This window comes from Protopterus annectens, chromosome 3.part0 (assembly GCF_019279795.1).
Source record: "Protopterus annectens isolate FY-2018-M chromosome 3.part0, PAN1.0, whole genome shotgun sequence".
Taxonomy (NCBI): Eukaryota; Metazoa; Chordata; order Ceratodontiformes; family Protopteridae; genus Protopterus; species Protopterus annectens.
The window spans coordinates 174,981,037-175,004,292 of record NC_056731.1 but is presented as its reverse complement, the minus strand read 5'-3'; the positions used below and the strand labels follow the sequence as shown (position 1 = coordinate 175,004,292).

Genomic DNA, 23,256 nt, shown 5'->3' with positions numbered 1-23,256 from the left:
CAGAGATTTGAAAATTAAATACCAAAAAATACAGGCAATACGAAAAAAGATGCATCTAGCAGCTAGATCAGTGTTACAAAATCGTGTCAGCTGTGTACCCTAGCACAGTCACTCTGTCTGTAACACAGCCAGTGCAGAAATGTTTGACCACTCTGTGCACATTTATTTAACAGACAGTACAAAAAATTGGACTTCTTCAGATTCAGTTAAAACAAGATAAACAACTTCCTTTTATAGTTTCTAGAACCAGGAAATTGCATCATACTTTTCTAAAAACACTTCCTGTGGCAAAGAATAAAATAAAAAAAAAAATACAATTTACAACAATGAAGGCTTCCTTTACAAAAACCATAAGATACTCAAAGTGGAATAATACAAAATAATGAAATAAGCATGGAAATGAGTTATAAGAAATCACTTTCAAGAGAAATACTTCATATCCTAATCCTCATTTTCATGCTTATTTCATTTTTTTTTTGCTAATTGAATCTGAAGAAGTCCTGTTAAACAGGATAAAAGAGCTAATTCCAAATTCTAAGTGAGAATTAATTTTTTTTTTATTTTAAAGGGAGTCTTTATTGTCTTTTGAATCATTCAGCCAGATTTGCAGAGTAATGTTGTGATTAGTTGCCTATTCCTGCATTTTAAAAAAAATATTCTGCTTTGGTTTCTGTAACTTAATGTACCAAAAGTCAAAGCAAAACATATTGCAGGAAAACACACTGCATTGTGAGAGAGAAAGCCTTAATAAATCCTGTCAGGCTGTTAGTAGTATTACCACACACAGTAATGCAGGGATGCTTGTACTTCGTAAAAGATTAAGATGTGATAAAAAGCATGGTCTGGATTCAAAAATGTTAGCAAAAGTTGTATACAGATGTACAGCACTTTGGAGGGTTATCTGCTGCCTAGAGCAAATGCTAAAGGGGCATTCCGGGGCTGTGACGTATGCTCATTAGCCATGTGCTCTCCACATAGAAATGCCTAAGGTAAGCATTTATTTAACCAAGAGATTCGGAGAAGATACATTGGCCACCCATAATAGTGAACATGGCCAAACCAAGAGATTCGGAGAAGATACCTTGGCCACCCATAATAGTGAACATGGCCAAAAGCTGCTGCCCACTTGATTCTGTTAGAGGTAAATGTCAGGAAGTTTAGAGGACAGGTAATGGTAGGGAAGTATACACGTGTGTGTACATGCATAGCTACATATCTGAGCATATGCTGAGAGATAAGTGGTGTCAGATGAATGTAATCACATACATGTGTATGTGTTTGTGCGAGTATGTGTCTACTTGGGTGGGTTAATTAGAAGATAAGTATGACAAGTGTGTGTGTGTGTGTGTGTGTGTGTGTGTGTGTGTGTGTGTGTGTGTGTGTGTGTGTGTGTGTGTGTGTGTTTAAAGGCTTGAGAGCAACTGTTAAGTGCTTGTATGAGGGGCTTGAAGTTGTTAAGTCAGGCAGGAGTGAGAGCATGTCCTTGAGTGTAGTCAGGTTGGGGTGAGAGGTTGCTGTGTGCATATGCACATTTATGTATATGTGTATGTTTGTGTGTGTGTGTGCGTGTTTGAACCTCATATGGCCAAGATCATATGTTTGAACTTGTAAAAGTTCGAACACTGAATAAAAAAGTAAAAAAAAACTACAAAAAACAACAAACGTTTGTAGCAGGGCAGCAACGCCCCCCTGCACCCCCCACACACCCCCTACTTAAATATACCAACTCCGAGATTGCACTACATTGCAGAAAAGGGAAATCTTCCCATTCCACACTGTACGGAGATCTCCATTCAGTCTGACCGAACTTTTACAAGTTCGAACATATAGTCTCGGCCATATGAGGTTCGAACTTGTAAAAGTTCGATCTACTGAAGGGGACCCATATATATATATATATATATATATATATATATATATATATATATATATATATATATATATATATATATATATATACACTTCTATAAGAATGTGGCATGTGTTGGAAATCCTGCAATAATGGATCAGGAGGGATACTAGACACCAGGGATAACTACATTACATTGTACATTAGAGGCACTTAAACGATAGTAAACCAACCTGTTTTGAAGCACAAAAAGACCTGGGTTAGGAGGAGTACTACACACCAAGGCTATGATATGTGGCTTGCATAAAAATTCACACATGGTATATGCTACCACTAGTCACCCAGGTCACTTCTAAAATATTATCGTACGTCATTGGAGGGAAAAATTAAAGTAAAAGTTTATGAAGTTTTGAACGCTTTATCTTCAACACAAAAAGCAGCTTATTAAGCAGGAGCTTTAACACTGTATGCAAACTAAGTTAATGTAACAGGATGTTTTCTTTACACAAAAAGTTGTATGAAGCTCTAGTGTCTGGCCCTATTCAGTGCTTATAATGGTCTGTGAGTTACAAAGGACAGGTATAAGAGGCAACAAGGAGCTTTCTGTAAAATCAGGGACAGGTACGTCAAATAGTCTGTGTCCATATAGGTGGGGGCATTGGAACAATACACAGCATCAGGGAGAATATTTAAACTATTATTGGGACTCACTGACAAAATTAATAGACAACAAGTATAGCATTATGATAGCCCTTACAAACAGTAAGAAGGATGGCACTGACATTATTAAAGATCCATGATTTACTAGAGCAGGGACAAAGTTAACAATTTACATTATGTGTGTGTGTATACGCGTGCATGTTGAGATTGTGTGTGTATGTTGCAGATTTTGTGTGTGTGTGTGTGCTTGTTGGAGATTTTGTGTGTGTTTGTGTGCATGTTGGAGATTTTGTATGTGTTTGCATGTGTGCATATGTGTGTGTGTGTGTGTGCATGTTGAGGATTGAAAAGGGTGGTGCATGAGCCACCAATGTTGACAACCATAGGAAAGTGCTGATTTGTACTTATAGTAGTTAAGGGCACTAGCGACACATTGCAGCTAACATGTCTCTGAATCACATTTTTCCACATTGTGGAAACAGTCCCTTTTGGCCACAGCACTTATCCTTAGCACTGGGGTTCTTTCTGTATTACTGAGCATGTTTTTCTTGTAATTTCTGACATTGTGTTTTAAAGGAACATCTATAGAAACAGGAACAGTACTAAACAGATGATTCAGGGTCCATGAGATGCCTAGATATATATACCTTTAAATAGACTTGTGTACAATTTTGCACCACCCTTTTCAAGCACCTAATAGTGCCCACTTCCCACATTAAGCAAGGCTGTACATAACACTGACATAAATCTAAAATCTATGTTTGCCTATCCAGTCATCAAGACTAGCCTTAAAGTCACACAAAGTAGTACTTTTGTTGACCTATAGTGGTAAATTATTCCATGGGCTGGGAATATGTTGAACCTGTCCCTCCATGAAGATTCTTAATTTTTTGGTGCGGTTAGGTCCCTAGTGATAGTTTTTGTAGAGCCACTACTTTTGTAAAGAAAAAATAAATCTAATAGGATTGGGTCTGTCATGGCTCAAAAAGCAGGACACTGCTCACATCTGAGCAGCCAGTAGGCTACTGCGACCAAGGAGAGATGTGCAAATCTTACAGGATAATTAAGGATTCAAGGACTTAGCTTTTCCTTGTTAGAAGTATTTGGAGCTTTGCAGTTGAGCAATATGCTTTGGTTTGTACATAGCAAACTGAACATTGACTCTGTCAAGCTTCTGAGAGGGGAAGAGTACAGTGGTATGATGACCTCTTTGGATCTTGGAGATATTCCTTTGGAAATGAACTGGTCCAAATAGAAACATTTTCTGACTATGGTGGAAACACAGTACTCAAACAAGAAAGACAGGTGTCCACATAAGTACTCAGGTCTCTAATAATGGTGCTGCCTAAAGAGAAGTGTCATTTCTACGATGTAAGCTGGAAGCAGCTTTTTAGTAAGTGCTGCTATTCTGCATTTTTTTTTTTTTTTTACATTTAAATGGAGACTGCTTTAGGTACACCAGTTGTGTGCATATTTCTTTAGTGTCACTGGAGAAGCAGATAGCAGTGGTGAGCTTACAGTCCTCAAAACATACCTCTCAACTTCCCCACTTTTGCTGGAAAATGCTAATTTCTTCAGTGAAGTAACAGGGAATCGTGAAATTCTAAGTGGCGCCATTAAAAATTATTTGACCTTTAGCAGCTGTGACGTGGCAAAATCAGTACTGCTCTGCCCACAATGGCGTGTGACTGCAGACCAAAGCAAATCATGAGAGTTATGAGCAGAAGGAGGTGGTGTTTAAAAAAAAAAAAAAAAGAGAGAGAGAGGAGTCCACAGCTGAGTCACCACACTTTACATGGAATGAGGAACAGAAGGAGTTCTGTTGTGTTTTAACAATCAAGGCTTGGGCACGTGAGACAGCCATGCAGGATACTGGGAGGAGGAAGAACAGACCACGTACATATGCAAGGCTGCAGCTGCGAGAGCCAATTGGAATACAAAGAGCAAGAAGCACTTTAGAACAAGCAGCTTTAAAAGACACAATTGTAATAACAAGAATAGGAAGCATTTTTGTTTCTTTTTTACTGTACTTTAATAACTTAATATTATAGCTTCTAAATCGTGTGGTCTATACTTTGTGGTAACCTTTATGAACCCCACTCAGTATTTAAGGCTGCAAGAAAATTAGTAGGAAAAGAAAAATTAGGAGGAATAAGGTGTGAGTTATGTCTGTTCACTCAGAATGGTGTACATTTAGTGTACACTAGAGTAGGCATTAATGAATCCTGGGGCAAGTTCCATTATTAGCCACATGTACTGCCCCATCTCTAAAAGGTGTGTGTGTGTGTGTGTGTGTGTGTGTGTGTGTGTGTGTGTCTGTGTGTGTGTGCCAGACCTCTTAACTGTCCCTGATTTTCAGGGACGTCCCTGATTCTGACTCAAATTTTAGCTCTGTCCCTCTTAATCTCTCCTAAAACTGGTGAGTTTTGGAGGAAAGTTGGTGAGTTAAACTTAATGAATAATGGCAATAATTAAGAGTTGTAGATTTCTTTTACCTCACAAAATGTACATTATTCATATGCTATGATTCAGTGAATGTCTCAAGTTAATAGCATAAATATTTTAAAAGTGGCCCTGATTGTCCGGGATTTTTTCTGGCTTTGTCCCTGATTCTGTTGAAATTTATCCCTGAATGGTTGAGAGGTATGTGTGCATGTGTTTGTGTTTCTGTTTGTGTTTGTGTGTATATAAAAAGTTCATTTTCTGAGATTCAGAAGTTGGTGGCTAGACCAGCTCCCTGAACATGTTTAACCACTGAGGATATAGGAGTGGGTGAGTGAGCAATTAAATTTTAAAGCAATCATGCATATATTCTTAACTGGAGATAAGCTCTAGAAGGTTCTGCAAAGTGCAGGCAATGTCAAATGTCTGGTGCTGAGGGGTTGTTTGTTTGGGTAGAGCATATTGTATTGATTGCACTGTCTGATGAAGCATTGGGATATTTATCAGTGCTGTTCTCTGCTTTGGTTCCTGAATATCCATGATTTTGCCTCATATGTTTTGGTGTGATTCTTATAAAATTTGTGTTGTAGATCACAATCACTAAATAATGGACATCTGAGTTCCAGTGTTCATATCCTTCAGAAAATGCATGCCAAATGCAAAACCGTAGCAACTTTCTAAGTATATACAAGTAGAGTAATTAATTTATTCACTTTTCTTTGTATTTCAATTTGCTTTCTTATTAGTCAAAATTTAATCTGAATAAAGCATGATTATTCTGCAGCATTATCATGTTACCCATTTCATAATAAAGTCTATTTATTCAGCATAATTTTGTTATTATTAATGTTGTTACTTTAGTTTTCTTATAATGGTTTCTCTGCGTGATGGTATCCCACATTCTTACTGGAAGGGGAGGAGTTATGTGATTAGATATGTATATTGAATGCTGATTCGTTGTCCAGATTTTTGGCCAGATGTACTTACTTTTCAAGAAGTGTTATCCAGATTTTCTGTGTTTGCAGGTTGAGAAGTATGGCTATAACCACCTTTCCTATAACTCTCTACTTCACCTGTTTGTCTAATCGCTTAGACTTGACGATTGTGATAGTGCTTTCCATTGTTAACGTAAATATTACTCATTGGAATATGCTGAGGTAAATGTATGTATGTACAGCAAACACACTGCTCATATAACTGATTGTGTTGTTTGTGTCCCTAGTACACTGCAAGAATGTTAGTGTTTCCCACTGATAATGTAAATGCTATTAGATACATAACTGCAGCAACATTGCAGTTTACATAATTGACTGATTTGTTTGTGTCACTTTGCTCACCGAATTGTCTGCTGCATATAATTTCAACCACATTGTTTTGTTCAATATTAATTTCGCGATATCATCTTTTACTATGTACATCTGTTCAACTTTTCTCCACAGGCCTCTGCTGAAAAGGAATATTTCTTATACACATTTCCTAACCAGCAAATGTAAATAAATAAATAAATACATAAATAAGCCATTTCTGAGTGCCCTTAAATCATTAGCAAGGTAACATCAGAAATAATATTTAGCCTGCAAATAAAAATCATTCCTTCTTTGAAATAATACAATGTACTCTACCCTTCTTCAAATACATGTCTCTGCAAAATAAGAAAAATAAGAACAGCATGTGCCCTAGAAGCAATTAAAAAATAAGAAAATGCATTTTGCAGTAAAAACACTTGCATATTAGCATTAAAATAGAAGATTATAATGAGGCCTCCAGTCATAACTGACTTATTATGTGTTCAATTCATGGATACCCAGAAATTCGCCTTGAGATTGAAATATCTGTGGCATCCATGTTGAGAATACATAATAAAGGATTATGGTGAGAGAATCAGTCTTAATACTTTGCAGGGCATGGAGCTTTATCTGTTCCATGTACTACTAGTTGCAGAAGAAAAAAAAATGCAGTGTTTTTGCGAGCTTACAAAACCATAAAACACTTAGCAAGAGCTGTCATAAAGACAGTGTAACAAGTTTATTTATGTTTTGGAAAGAAAGTCAGGGACAGATTATTGGCACAGAGAGCAGGAAGAAAGAAATCTTATTTTACTACTTCTGTTGCAGTTTGTTGGCTACTTCTGGCAGGTTTTACTGTCTAGTGCATTAACCTTTTATTAACAACTGAAGTAAGGATGCTTAACAACTGTTAAGACTGGGTCTTGTGCTACAGAAGCACTTAACTAGTTTGTCTTTTTCATCCTATAGGAGCAGAATCACGGCACTGCCTGCACTACATATGTTTAGAGAGTAGGATATGCTGCACTATACTCATTCAGACATGACCAAACCCCAACAGTTGTACACATTGGTGCAAACAGGAGTGGCAGTTTGATCAACAACTTGAATATTAAAGATTAAGAAGTGTCGGGCCAAGTTGCTTGTCATGTAGGTTTGCATTTGATGTTGGGGTAGGAAGCCAACTAGAAGGATTGGAGCTCTGATTGATAACCAAGTATGAATGCTGTATCAGCTACAAAGTGTTGCAAATGAATTGATCTTTTTCATATTCAGTATGCCCCATTTGTTGCACACTTGAGTTGCTGAATGTTTTCCCTTTTATGAGCATAGAGACCTGCTAACAGAAGGAGAAATGCATCCTGTCAAATCTGCCTGGTTGTACAGCTACACCGCTGCATACCCCCCCACCCAGTCCTTGTCTTCACTACAGCTTTCATAACTGCTGTCTGGCTGTGCATTCCTGGAATGTAGGTACATGTTCTGTAAAGTGGTAGTACTTCCTCATGTCAAAAATGTTTAGTCTTGTCTGCCAGTCATGCAACCCCGTCCTGGTCTACTTCCTTTCTTCTTTTTCTTCCTGAGTTCAACTTGTTCAGTCTGAGTGTTCTGTCCATCTCTTTCATGGTGCCCTCTGTTATCCTTTTTCCTGTTAACAGCTTTACACTACTTTGCTTCCGTCATTGTGAGCCTGCCCATACATCTCTTCAATCATTTCTGTGAGCCTCCACTGAATCATTTTGTCAAACCTATTTATTTATTTATCACGAATCAGGGTATAGTGCTGCAGTGGGAAAGATCCCCTCTGTCCCAGAAAAGAAAGTGGATCTTTGGTTTCTCAGTCTTTCCTAATCTGACCAACCACATTAATCCTTCTGTCAGTACTGTTAATCGAACCTAGGTCGCCATCAACTTCACATGAGCTCACACGCTGAGTAAGGCTGATCTCAGTTCTGACTGATGTGTTCATAGCATTCATATTGCTGGCAGAAGTATGTCTGTGGAGCTGTCATATAAAAATATGATCAGTACTACCTTTGGGTGCATTAATAATGCTTTAACACAAAAGAAGATTTGCTTTACATTTTTTGTATTAATCATACTGCTGATATTACAGTTTGCTAGTTAGTTTATAAGGTCTGTTTATTTGTTTTTGATTACAGGTTCAAATGTGACATTGCTGGTAACTGGAAAGAATAACACAGTTGTGATCAGTGCTGCATTCCCAAGTCTCACCGTTCAGCCCTGCTTAATTTGCATGACAAGCTCCAAAGAAAACTGCACCTCCAGACTCCAGATAGATGCTAATAAGAGTATTTATTTTCGTTTCAACTGCACAGACCCACAGAACTACTATAAAATCGAAATCCAGAAATTTGTTGGTGAGCAGTACAATTCTTGCTTATTATTTTTAAAGTCAATTTTTGTTTGTAATTTTCTTGAATGCACATAATGCTACACACACATCACACAGCTCTTAAAGCTATCTATGGAAAGACCCAAGATTTGTTTCATTCACTGAGTGATGAGTTCCCCTGGAATTTACTTCCTAAATCATGAATCTGACAACTTTATCGGGTACCCTCAAAAAAGTTGCGTGACAGGAAAAAATCTAAAAGGTCAATAGCCATATAGTTTGCAGCCTGCTCAGTCTTGTCAAGGTGACCTCTGAACTACTGAAAGTGTGTGGTGTGTGTGTGTGTGTAAATAAATATATACACACATACATATAACTAAGCACCCATAGGGATAATGAAGTTTTGAATAAAAATATTTTTCTTCAGCTCAGCTTTCATCTCTGCTTGGTCTGGGCATGATGTCCTTCAAGGATGCATCTGCAGTCATCACATATGGGTTGTCCTGCCTCAGGCAGCCCTTCAGTTGGCCGGATTCCAAAGTCTGGGTCTGGCCTCGACTGATCAGCTTTCATCTCTGCTTGGTCTGGGCATGTTGTGGAACCAGACCTCAATTAATCATGTTTTGTGTGCACTTTAAAGGATGGATTTAGTTCCTGCAATTAATTTACCATCATCTCTGTTTTCATGCCATAAGGTTGGGTATTTGAGACCTGTACAATGTCCACTCCATTGGAATTTCTATTATATTTGTGACATGGCACTCGCTGACCTTGCAAATTGAAAGAGCAGAGAATCATTTTTACTTTCAGGTTTCCCTCAAGGAATGCAGGTGCTCTTGATAAGTTCCACTATCTACAAAGTTCGGACATGCCTAAGCATACATTCCAGTCACTGTACTGGTGAGGTAATTTGACTAAGGTCGTTTTTCTAACAGTACTCCCATACCCCTGTGCTCACCTTTTTCTCAGCCAAAGAAAGAATCCTGAAGATGGTATTTTGGCAGCAGTTGTACTCCCAGCTCTGGAATTAATTTTCCTTTTCAGGTGTGGTGATTCTGATGTTGGTTTCAGCTTGTTGGCACATTCACCATTTAGGCTTAACGAACTGAATCCTACTTTAAAGTACAAGTTCCCAGAGTTCTGTGCATGTGGACTGGCTACTCATTACTGCTGGTATTGGTTTTCAAAACAAAACATTTGTCCCACTCTCCCTAGTTAAACACCTTGTTAATAATTTTTTTCCTTCAAAATGTCATATTGTTCACAAAGTACATCTAACAAAATGCTATAAGGTATGTAGTTCTGCCAACAAAATTCACAAGTGCTTCTTATCACTGTAATGGAGAGAGTTCTGTATAATGGAGAGAGTTCTGTATAAAATTATACAGTATTTCTGAACTGTACAAAAATAAATGAACATACGATAGTAAAAAAGCAAAAACACTGACAACATGCATATAAATAGTCAGCTAGCAAACATAATCATGGTACTGGCAATGAACTGATATGAATAAAATCATTCAAAGGTACATCAGAATGAGTGTTTAGACTAATAAAGTTTAGACCCATAATATTCTATAACTGTAAAGTGAACCTTCATGACAATAAAAAGTTGATAGTTTGGTATACCGTATTGGCTGAATAGCTATAACAATGCAAAGTAAGATGGAAGATTACTGTAAAAGGCATTTTAGAACAGTATGGGATAGAGTATGGATAAGGAGTGCTTAGGAGGATTATCCTGGCATGGTACAGATCTAAAGCCATGAGACCTTTAGGTGTATGTTCAGTAGTAGCTTGAAGGATTCCCTGTTAGTATGAATAAGTGAGAGAGGAATGGAATTCCAAACTTTAGAGACATAAGAGAAATACAGTGAGTCACCAGCCATATTATTTGATTTGAGTGCAGCAAGAATTCATCAGTACTGTGAACAGTGCCAGGTAGTGAGTACAAGAATTCATCAGTACTGTGAACAGTGCCAGGTAGTGAGTACAAGATTCATCAGTACTGTGAACAGTGCCAGGTAGTGAGTACAAGAATTCATCAGTACTGCGAACAGTGCCAGGTAGTGAGTACAAGAATTCATCAGTACTGCGAACAGTGCCAGGTAGTGAGTACAAGAATTCATCAGTACTGTGAACAGTGCCAGGTAGTGAGTACAAGAATTCATCAGTACTGCGAACAGTGCCAGGTAGTGAGTACAAGAATTCATCAGTACTGCGAACAGTGCCAGGTAGTGAGTACAAGAATTCATCAGTACTGCGAACAGTGCCAGGTAGTGAATACAAGAATTCATCAGTACTGCGAACAGTGCCAGGTAGTGAGTACAAGATTCATCAGTACTGTGAACAGTGCCAGGTAGTGAGTACAAGATTCATCAGTACTGCGAACAGTGCCAGGTAGTGAGTACAAGAATTCATCAGTACTGCGAACAGTGCCAGGTAGTGAGTACAAGAATTCATCAGTACTGCGAACAGTGCCAGGTAGTGAGTACAAGAATTCATCAGTACTGCGAACAGTGCCAGGTAGTGAGTACAAGAATTCATCAGTACTGCGAACAGTGCCAGGTAGTGAGTACAAGAATTCATCAGTACTGCGAACAGTGCCAGGTAGTGAGTACAAGAATTCATCAGTACTGTGAACAGTGCCATGTAGTGAGTACAAGAATTCATCAGTACTGCGAACAGTGCCAGGTAGTGAGTACAAGAATTCATCAGTACTGTGAACAGTGCCAGGTAGTGAGTACAAGAATTCATCAGTACTGCGAACAGTGCCAGGTAGTGAGTACAAGAATTCATCAGTACTGCGAACAGTGCCAGGTAGTGAGTACAAGAATTCATCAGTACTGCGAACAGTGCCAGGTAGTGAGTACAAGAATTCATCAGTACTGCGAACAGTGCCAGGTAGTGAGTACAAGAATTCATCAGTACTGCGAACAGTGCCAGGTAGTGAGTACAAGAATTCATCAGTACTGCGAACAGTGCCAGGTAGTGAGTACAAGAATTCATCAGTACTGCGAACAGTGCCAGGTAGTGAGTACAAGAATTCATCAGTACTGCAAACAGTGCCAGGTAGTGAGTACAAGAATTCATCAGTACTGCGAACAGTGCCAGGTAGTGAGTACAAGAATTCATCAGTACTGCGAACAGTGCCAGGTAGTGAGTACAAGAATTCATCAGTACCGCGAACAGTGCCAGGTAGTGAGTACAAGAATTCATCAGTACTGCGAACAGTGCCATGTAGTGAGTACAAGAATTCATCAGTACTGCGAACAGTGCCAGGTAGTGAGTACAAGAATTCATCAGTACTGCGAACAGTGCCAGGTAGTGAGTACAAGAATTCATCAGTACTGCGAACAGTGCCATGTAGTGAGTACAAGAATTCATCAGTACTGCGAACAGTGCCAGGTAGTGAGTACAAGAATTCATCAGTACCGCGAACAGTGCCAGGTAGTGAGTACAAGAATTCATCAGTACTGCGAACAGTGCCAGGTAGTGAGTACAAGAATTCATCAGTACTGCGAACAGTGCCAGGTAGTGAGTACAAGATTCATCAGTACTGCGAACAGTGCCAGGTAGTGAGTACAAGAATTCATCAGTACCGCTAACAGTGCCAGGTAGTGAGTACAAGAATTCATCAGTACTGCGAACAGTGCCAGGTAGTGAGTACAAGAATTCATCAGTACTGCGAACAGTGCCAGGTAGTGAGTACAAGAATTCATCAGTACTGCGAACAGTGCCAGGTAGTGAGTACAAGAATTCATCAGTACTGCGAACAGTGCCAGGTAGTGAGTACAAGAATTCATCAGTACTGCGAACAGTGCCAGGTAGTGAGTACAAGAATTCATCAGTACTGCGAACAGTGCCAGGTAGTGAGTACAAGAATTCATCAGTACTGTGAACAGTGCCAGAAAGTGAGTACAAGAATTCATCAGTACTGCGAACAGTGCCATGTAGTGAGTACAAGAATTCATCAGTACTGCGAACAGTGCCAGGTAGTGAGTACAAGAATTCATCAGTACTGCGAACAGTGCCAGGTAGTGAGTACAAGATTCATCAGTACTGCGAACAGTGCCAGGTAGTGAGTACAAGATTCATCAGTACTGTGAACAGTGCCAGGTAGTGAGTACAAGAATTCATCAGTACTGTGAACAGTGCCAGGTAGTGAGTACAAGAATTCATCAGTACTGCGAACAGTGCCAGGTAGTGAGTACAAGATTCATCAGTACTGCGAACAGTGCCAGGTAGTGAGTACAAGAATTCATCAGTACTGCGAACAGTGCCAGGTAGTGAGTACAAGAATTCATCAGTACTGCGAACGGTGCCAGGTAGTGAGTACAAGAATTCATCAGTACTGCGAACGGTGCCAGGTAGTGAGTACAAGAATTCATCAGTACTGCGAACGGTGCCAGGTAGTGAGTACAAGAATTCATCAGTACTGCAAACAGTGCCAGGTAGTGAGTACAAGAATTCATCAGTACTGCGAACAGTGCCAGGTAGTGAGTACAAGAATTCATCAGTACTGCGAACAGTGCCAGGTAGTGAGTACAAGAATTCATCAGTACTGCGAACAGTGCCAGGTAGTGAGTACAAGAATTCATCAGTACTGCGAACAGTGCCAGGTAGTGAGTACAAGAATTCATCAGTACTGCGAACAGTGCCAGGTAGTGAGTACAAGAATTCATCAGTACTGCGAACAGTGCCAGGTAGTGAGTAAGGCTGGATAATTAAGTATTTCAAACTTGACAGTCTGGAAAAGTAGACTATGAACAGTTTTTAGTTGCCCGAATATCAGATAGTGAGGCAATTCTAACCAATTTATCTGGTATAAACACCCATCACCACATAGTACTAAATCATATCAACTGTGAATTTAGCCATTTTGTTGTAAATATTTTTTTAGCATGGTTATTTGGGTAGCTTGCAGGTTAACAAATATAGGAGCAGCATATAGGAGAGAGGGAGAGTAACAGTAAAATAGAGAAAATCCTTTGCCTACCCTGGTCTATCAGGTAAGGTTTATCTTGGTATAGGGTGCCAGGTTTATGTGTTTTGCTAATAGTTTCCTTTATGTGGTGGCCAAATGTCATGATTTCATCTATGATGACAGCTAGGAGCTTGGTATGAGTTATAAATTCAGATTTGATTTGGTTGAGAAGAAGTAATGGTGAAGATAATTTGTCATTAGAGTATTATTTAGGTTTGAACAGAATAAGTTTGGTGGTCTTGTGTTTTAACAGTATTTGAGAGTTATGGAGCCATGTTTCAATGGAGCTGAAGGATTTGTGTGTTTGGATTTAAAATAGTTGTAATTTTTTTGCAGTGCAGATGAGTGTGGAACTATCAGCATACTGAATAATGGTAGCATGTTTACTTGCAGGATGCAGGTTATTTATGAAGACGTAGAATAGCAGGGGATCAACGATAGATCCTTGAGGCATCCCTATGTGCACTGAGAGAAATGAAGCGATATTTTACAGCTATCACTAAGGATCTGTTGAACCAGATGAGAGAAGAGCGTTGAAGTCCTAGGGAAGAGAGTTTATTTTATTTTATTTATTTATTTTACATTTGTTGACTAGGTTTGCCTGGCTGAGCTAATAGCCCTTTTTCAGTGGAGGCCCGGGGAGAAAGGCCCACAAATTTACAATACAATTTTAATAGAAAAGTTATATTACAAACAAAAACATTAACATTTTCATGTTAGAACAGTAAAAGCATAAACATTGTTAACAGAGTATAAGTTGACATTAACTTAGATATATGCAGAAGCAGTATGCAAAGTCTGTACGTATGGGCAAGCTAGTAACAATGAAGATCATACAGGTAGTATATAAGTAGAGAAAAAGTTTTAAGGTAGAGTGAGAAGTAAATACCTAGAGAGAGCAGACACATAACAGAAGTAAAGCCAATGAGGGCAAACAGTAAGCTACGTAGGAGAGGAATAAGTTTATGTAGAGTGAGTACAGTGGCATGACCAGTAACTTTTTAGGTAGTCTTCAGTGGATGATTTAAATTCTTTGAGTTGTTTTAGGGATCTAATTTCCAATGGGAGTTTGTCCCAAGAAATGGTAGGGTAGTAGTCGTAGAAGTTTTGACCAATTTTGGTCTTGGGTTTGTAGATTTGTAGTAGGTCTTGGTTAGAGCTTCGAAGCAACCTGGAGGGAGTGTAGTAGGAGATTAGAGAAGACAAGCTGAGACAGAAAGATGGTTGGTACAAGACAAAATGGATAATCTGAAGCTGAGAGAGGAGAGGCTGGATGGGCGAGTCTAGCCAGTTTAAGTGTTTTAAAGCGGGACAGTGATGAGAGCTATTACTCTGATGTGCAGAAAATCTGGGCACTTTGTTATAGGTAGTTTCTAAATTAGAAGAGAGGTTTGGAGGTTGGTGAGGATCTGAGAGTAATAGGCTTGGTAGGAGATAGGCATGAGAGAGAAAGATTTTGGCTTTGTTTGATAGGAGCTTTATATTTCTGTATAATAGACCAAGTTTTTGACTAGTTTTCTTAGTACAGTTAACATGCAAATCAAATTTTTGTTGGTCATCTATCATGACCCGGAGTAGTTTGTGTTTAGTTCAGTTGTGATAGGTATTTTATTTAGATGATTAATAGTAAAAATGGATTTGAGGTGATTTTGTTTTTTGGAGAGAAAAAGTAAGAGTTTTTTTAGTAGTCAGAATTAGCTGGTTGCTAGTGAGCCATGTTTCAACAGAGTTGAAGGATTTCTGAGTAATAAAAGAACCCAAGTCAGAGAGGGTGTCTGCAGTGGTGATGACTGTAGAGTCATCAACATATTGGATGAGGGTTGACTGAGGACAGGAGGTATAGAGTAAATTAGTAAAGATATTGAAGAGTAGTGGACATAGAATAGATCCTTAGGGAACACTCATTTTGAAACGGAGAGGAGGGGAGAGAGCAGAGAACCATTTTAGCAATTGTAGTCGATCTGTGAGGTAACTCTTAAATCAGGCAATGGTAGAGGTGGAAAATTAAGGTTAGTGAGTTTGTTCCAAAGAAAGAAATGAGAAATTGTGTTAGATGCTTTAGAGTGATGTAGGAATAAGCATGACACTGGTTTATTGTTATCTCTGGCCAGAGAAATAGTGTTGATAAAGGATATGAGGGCAGTAGTGGTGCTATGTTTTGAAAAAAAAAAAGCCATGTTGTGTGGGGATGAGCAGATTTTCATGAAGTAAATGTTCCATGACTTGCTTATGTACACATTTTTCTAATACCTTTGAGAAGGGTGACAGGATGGCAATGGGTCTGAAACTGGAGATTTCTATGGTGTTACCGCCTTTGTGTATATGTAGAATATAGAATCCTTTCCAGATAGAGGGAACTTTTGGATCAGAGAGAGAGAACGGTTTATCAGTATGGAGACAGGGAGGGCTAGGGAGACTGCTGGAATCTGAAGAAAGTAGGGAGGTATATTATCAGCAAATGTAGAAGAGGGTTTTAGTTTGCAAAGTAGACATTTAATGTAACTGGTAGGTATTGGTTTAAGGGAAAATGTGTTAGCAGATTCTGACTATAGGACAGGTCAAGTGGATTTGTGGTGTTAGAATTAGAGAGGACAGGACTTGTAATCTTACTAATAGATTCAATGAAGTAGGGATTGAAGATAGAAGCTGTTTCTTGGGTATATTTGTTGGGCAGGGATTAGGAGATGAGGGGTTACCGGGATGTAATATTTGATTTATAGAGTACCTTTAGGTGATACACAGTGTCAAAAGCTTTTGACAAATCAGGGAAAAGTGCTGCTTCTAAGGTTTCTGCATTCCCTGCATTCTTGTTACTTGTGATGGTGGTAGCAAAGCTGAGTAGCACTGTTGTAGTGCCATGGGAAGTTGTTTGTGGTAACAAGTTAAAGTAACTGGGATTTGACATATTTTACTAAAATATTTAGCCTGCAATTGGAAATATCAGTAAAGGAGCCATCTTTGTGTGGGGATAGGATACATTTTTTTTTTTCAAAATGTTGGGATGTAGCTTTCTGTGATAAAGTAGTTTATTAGGATGGATATTGGATAAGCTAGGCTGTATGTTGCAAGTTTAATATTCTCTGCTGAAAAATTGTCTGGGGCAGGTGTAGTTAGCTTCAAATTTGAGAAGGTACTTCCTGATGGTGGATGTGAGGATGGTTTACAATTAAATGTGTTGAGATTATTTATTATCTCAGGAGGGGTGGGGTGTTACAAGAGATGTAATTATTTAAGAGGGATGCTACTTATTAATGTAGATAGTAATAGAGGTGGTTGGGTAGTGTGTCAAGCATATGCAAGTTTGGGGACTTTTTTGCAAATTGTCATATTTGTAGTTTCACAGACTACTATATCATCCTTTCATTACCTACACTGCTAACTTTGGTCAGGGCTGCACTGGTAGCAAGCAGAGCACAACAGCCCACACTTCTTTCCTGTATCCATCAACAGTCACAAGTGTTTGATGCTGGATCCCCAGGCAAGCTGAGAGACACTGGATCCCCAGGCAAGCTGAGAGATACAATATCTGCAGTCTGTCCTGATCTGTCCTCGAACATCCTCCCAGTACAGTATTCCTGGTACATCTCCCAAAAAAGGGGTCTGGGAAGTTCTCACCAAGTGACTAAGCCATCTCAGTTAATTCCTTTCAAACCAGAAAGCAGAATGATTTGGTTTGTCTGAGATCCTCCTAAATTGCCAAGAGCCTCACTTTGAGAGTGAGCCCAGCAATCCTATGACCAAACTTTCTTTCTACCACATCTGTTATCTCCTTCTATTGGTCACTACACAAAGCTTGTGGCTGTAGGTAAAGATGGGGAGATTGATTAATAAATGGAGATCTCTTCCTATAACATTGTTTACACTTCACCCCATTCTGGTACAATACCTACAGCCCAGCCTGTGTTGTATCCATCCTCTCGCCAGTCTCCTGATCCCTTCAGTTTTCATTCATGAGCAAGACCCTAGGATACGTAAACATTTCCACATAGGATAGTCACTTCTCTCTAATTTCCTGAGAGCAAGCCACTCTTTTCCAGTGCTGAAATGTGTTGATTGAATTGGAAATGTTGGTATTTATCACATGTACTTTGCACTCGTCACTGAAGCACTGCAGTGCATGCAACGTGTTACCTTTTTTTGAGCCAAAAAGCCAACATGGCTGATAAACAACAAAGGATCAGCCTTCATGTCTCAATAACAAAGGATCAGCCTTCATGTCTCAATACTGGATGCCTTCCAAACATCAGCTCTTCCTTGATAACCTATCTCCTAGCCTTGAAAACACATCAACAAAATGGGAGACACAGTGCACCCTTGCCAGAGTCTCCCCTGCCTTACTGTGATGATTGCCCTATTGGTTGGATGGGCGAAAGAGCTAAGTCTTTCATGTTTTATTTATTTCATTAAAGTGTGTTCCTGCACTACTGCTGTTCAGTAGTATTTTTATTTTCTACATACTTGAGTGGTAGATTTGCACCAAGTTTTGTTTGGTATGATGGTTCTTTTTATGCTTCGGATGTTTATGTATCTCTGCCTCTGTGTGTCTCTCTCTCTCTCTCATATATAGATCAGATATAGTTAGATGGATATAGATGTAGAAAAATATATATAGATAGATTAGATTATAGTTGGATAGATATAGATTTGGATAAAGATAGATAGATATAGATATGTGTGTGTGTGTAATTCACTGTTGAATGTGCAGTTTATCGTCAGAGTGAATGCCTTTTGATTGTTCTGTTGATCAAAGGTGTACAATATCAGAAGGAAGATCACATGCATGCCTAAACATTCAGATTGCCTGAAGATTTTGTCATTATGAGATTAGAGTGTTTGCTGGCTGGAGTTAGAGTAAGAATAATTAAAAGGATAGATTTACTATTGTGCATGTATATTACTGCAGATGTTTTATATGTCTGAGTGTCTTGTGTGTAACAGAAAGGTTTTTTTCTAAGGTAAGGTGTAGGGTTAAGGTTATGAGCAGGGGCAGGATTGGGGTTAGGGTTAACAGGCATTAGTAAGGTGGTGCAGGAAAAGATAATGTGTTTTTCATGATCAGGACACAAAAATAGTTTCCTTTTGCTATCCTTTTTTTTTTTTTCTTCAATTTTTTGTTATGTTGATTTTCAAAATGCTAGCCGTGACCCCTTAACTTTCAATACTTATGAATATCAGTTAATCAGTATACACACAGACACACACACACACACACACACACACACACACACACACACACACACACACACACACACACACACACACACACACACACACACACACACACACACACACACACACGTGCATGTGTTTGTGTGTGTGTGTTTTAGTGTGCGTGTGTGTGTGTGTGTATAGATGTACATGTACATATATTCTGGCATGGTGTCTGCTGAGCCTGGAAGAGGGTATGTCACAGGATCCAGATACATAGCAGTGAGGCAAACCAGAAAAAGGCAAATCTTTATAGCAACCAAGGAGGTACAGGGGCATCTCGAGAGGTATAGCTGCTACTACCCAAGTAAGAAATCAGATTTTCTAACCTCTTTGTATAGAGATGATTATCGAGAGTCTTCAGAAATTCTGTGTAAAGGAAAAAGGTTGAGCTAAGAGGAGACAGAGGAAGTACCTAAGACTGGGGAGTTCTGAAGAGGACAGGAAGGCCTAACTGTTTGTGGGAATTCTAAAATAAAAAGTCCTATTCTGAGTGAGCACTGCAACCACGCTAAAAAGCTGCTGGGATTAATTATAATACAGTGCTTCTCACACTGCCCTTGGTGAAGGACCAGTTGTTTTTATTTCTGATCTGTTGCAGACTTTTCCTTCTGTAAAATAAATGTAATAGACTATGGTATTAAAAAAACATACACTGAGGAAAACAATTCCACCTCAATGACTTATGTTTTAACAACTTGACAGCACTGAAATAAGCGAATTAAGCTGTGGGTCTGATGGCCCTAAGGCTATCAGAAGCCATGGGGTTCTTGGTACTCTGAGGTGCATTTTAGAGCTTTTTTCCAACCTTTTGATCCTAAACAGAAATATTGACTAAGGAAGAATGTTTTCTTTCAAGAACAAAATAACCTGTGTCCAAGATTTAATGTTCAAAGCTGACAAAGCTAGCATCTCTCAATAAACCAAGATAACAAATGCCTGCAAGGATAAAAAAAAAGGCTAACCTAGAAATACGGGTCTATATTAAGATAGTCGAAGTTCCGTAACTCCAAACACCTAATGGGCTGGGCTACTGACTAATTGACTAAGTACCAGTCTAATTAGTTTAATTGGTGCTTGCTCTCTAATGTTCACTGTTCACTATATAAGAAGCATTTTATCAGTGTTTAAATAGATCTGATGAAGCGTGCACAGCGCACGCGAAAGCGCTTATCTCTATTTTAATTTTAATTTCATTTCATGTGTCGTTTGGAATAAAGTCAGAGTTTTTTATCTTTACTTCTCGTGGTGTATCCTTGCAGTTCACATTTTCATTGCAACGCTACTCTGTTTTTGCTGGAGGATACTTTGGAAATATAGCGATATTGCTTTTTACATTCTATATTAAGATAGTCGAAGTTCCGTAACTCCGAACACCTAATGGTCGAACCATTAAGTTCGAAGTTACAGAACTTCGACTATACAAAAAAAAATTACAAAACGTACAAATCAATAACTCGTTGTAAGCAGGGGGCAAGCACCCCTGCACCCCACAGCCCCACTACTTAAATATACCAACTCTGAGATCACACCACATTGAAGTGAATGGAAACCTCCGCTTATAGAGATTTCCATTCAAATGTTCGAACGTTTAGAAATTCGAATGTATGGTCTCAATCCTTTGTGGTTCGAACTTGTAAAAGTTCGATTACTTGAATGGAACCCTGGAAAATATTACCTACCTCCTTACTCCCTAAACATAAGTCAGTTCCTGTGCACCACCCTGGTGTTAGATTGGGATTAAAGTGAAAGAATAAATGGCCACAATCACAGATGCAAAAATGTTTCTGACATACATATACATATCATGTCTCCTTATACCAAACACACATGCGCACGTGTGTGTGTGTGTGTGTGTGTGTGTGTGTGTGTGTGTGTGTGTGTGTGTGTGTGTGTGTGTAAATGTATGTTTGTATATGTATGTATATATATATATATATATATATATATATATATATATATATATATATATATATACACATACATATTAATATGACTCTAGTAGTGCTACAGTCAAGTCATTGTAAGACATAAAGGTAATATAGGCTTAAAAGCACAAATATGAGTAGATGGACATATTTATAAATACAGATAATTTATATGATACTAATTGTGCTTTCCATAGAATTAATAGATTAAACCATTTTCACATGGATACATTTTCAGAACAATAGGGGTTTCCCTTTTTGTTAAGAGGATGTACACTGTGATGTCCAGATGTTGAGTAAGTACAACAGCGGTGCTGAGGCTGTAGTCTGACCTCCATGAGGTCTTTAGTCAGCTGAATGCTCTGAAATAAAAATGTATCGCAGAACATGAAGCTTTCTATCACTAGCTCATTATCATTTAAAAATCTGTACCCAATATACTGCCCCTATTTAAAATGTTATGGGTTTGATTAGTTTGGTTGATAAACACAGCAATCTCATGCTGAGTATTATGGTAGAAGTGCAGAGACGCCTCCCCCCTCCATTGGAGGATTGTGGACGGCATGTAAAAGCAAAGTGTTTGTTTAGTATTTTTGTTGATTGCAATTGTAAAGCATTTGTTTACATTTGCAATTAGTGGTTTTAGAGGTCTTTGTTTAGATGATTGTAAGTTCTAACCAGTTTAATTCTGTGAAAGCTAAGCAGTGGTGTGTTCTGTTATAGCTACTGAAATTTTGATTATTTTATATTAACATTACCCAAGTTTGGACGGTTGTAAGAGTTAAAGTTTGATGAAGATTGGGGCAGCATAGAGGAGAGATGGCATTAAGAAAGCAGAGGCAGAGAAAGATGAACCTGTAAGGTTCTATAATCCTTGATGGTACTTACAGTGGTACATGACTGTAATCCAACTGTACTATACTTCTAGGTTCAACTTAAATAATTAATGTATATTTAACCACTATTAGTACAGGAAAAAGTAACAAAAAATAATAAACATTCATGGAGCGCCTTCTGTAGGTTTAAATTGTCCAGTTTGTTTCCTTATGAGCACTTTCATCATAAATAGACTTCATCAGATGATACAGGAAAATAGAGGCTACAAGTCTTCTGGCTACGTCAGTGAGATAGGTTTTTTTTTAACCACATGTGATGCAAGTTGGTCCAAGTTCAACTGGTTATCTATGATTACACCCAGTAATTTTGTGTGATTTACTTTTTCTAATATGATGTCATTGTTAGAGATGATAGTAAATAGTTTTACTTTGGTACAGATTTGTTTTGGGTTAAAGAGCAGTAATTTAGTTTTTTTATAGGGTAGTAGTTGCTTATTAGTCAGACATGCTTCAGTCATTAAGGATTGTTGTGTAAGGTATTGCAGTTTGAGGGAGAGAGATTTGGTAGAGTCAGAGTATTGAAGTAGGGTAGCATGTTTTTTTTTGTTTTGTTTTGTTTTTTTTTTTTTGTTTCTTTTTGTTTTTTGTTTTTTTTTTTTTTGCAGCAGTGTAGTGGTCATTGATGAAGAATATGTTGAAAAAGTATGGCCTAGTTTAGGTCTTTGAGGGGCACCAATGGTTACTGGGAAGAAGATGAAGAAATCATTTTTGCATTCCACTGCTTTTGTGTTCTGTTTGAGAGGTAGCTATGGAGCCATTGCAGTGAAGAGTTGGTGAGTCCTTAGGATGAGAGTTTATGTAAGAGTTTCTGGTGGGAGACCATATCAAAAGGTTTAGATAAGTCTATGAACGTGGTGCAGACTAACCTTTCAGCATTTCTATGGGTATTAACAAAGCAATAGCTGTGCTAGTTTTTGAGCAAAAGATGTGTTGGGTTGAATGCATTAGCTGGTTATCTATAGAATAGTAGAGAATTTGCTTATAAATAAATTTTTCTAATATGTTTGATAGAGAAGATAAAATGGCAACTGGGCTATAATTTGAAAGATCTGTACTGATTCCATTTGTGTGCAGTGGAATAATGAATTATTTTTTCTGTAGTGAGCGAACTTTATTTTCCTATATGAATTGATTAATCAGAACTGAGACTGTATAATCAGTAATCTCAGCTGCCATTTTAAGATATTCGCCAGGTAGATTGTCAGGTGCATTTGTAGTAGACTTTAATTTTTGGAAGTACTATTTCATGACAGGATGGAAGGAGAAATTTTGGAGGAAATTATTTGATTTAGTTGGGACATCAAATACTTGGTTAGTCACCTGGTTGTTTAATGACTGTATTACCTGTATAAAGTGGTATTGAACTGGCTGGCTATTGGATTATTTTGCTTCTGTGGATTTGGTGTTGGCTGTGTAACTTATCCTAGATTTAACAGTTTATTGACTGAGGCCCAGATCTGTTTTGGATTATTGATATGTATGTTTTGATTGGCTGAGTAATAGGTTTTCTTAGATATGGTAAGTTTTTTATTAGGTTTCCTAGTTGTCTGTATGCTACTAGAGGCTGTTTTATTATGTCTAGATATTCCATGTTTTATCTCTTTCTTACATTGTTTAGTTGCTAAGAATAGCACTTGGGAGGTT

At 38.3% G+C, this 23,256-nt stretch overlaps 1 protein-coding gene across 1 annotated transcript in view; it reads left to right on the top strand.

Moving 5' to 3' along the window:
• The window catches only part of CDCP1 (CUB domain containing protein 1), a 630,505-nt gene that overhangs the window by 319,392 nt on the left and 287,857 nt on the right, over positions 1 to 23,256 (top strand). Inside the window, exon 2 of the mRNA XM_044065523.1 lies at positions 8,400 to 8,618. Coding sequence (XP_043921458.1) covers positions 8,400 to 8,618 — 219 coding nt within the window. The remainder of the gene's footprint in view (positions 1 to 8,399; positions 8,619 to 23,256) is intronic.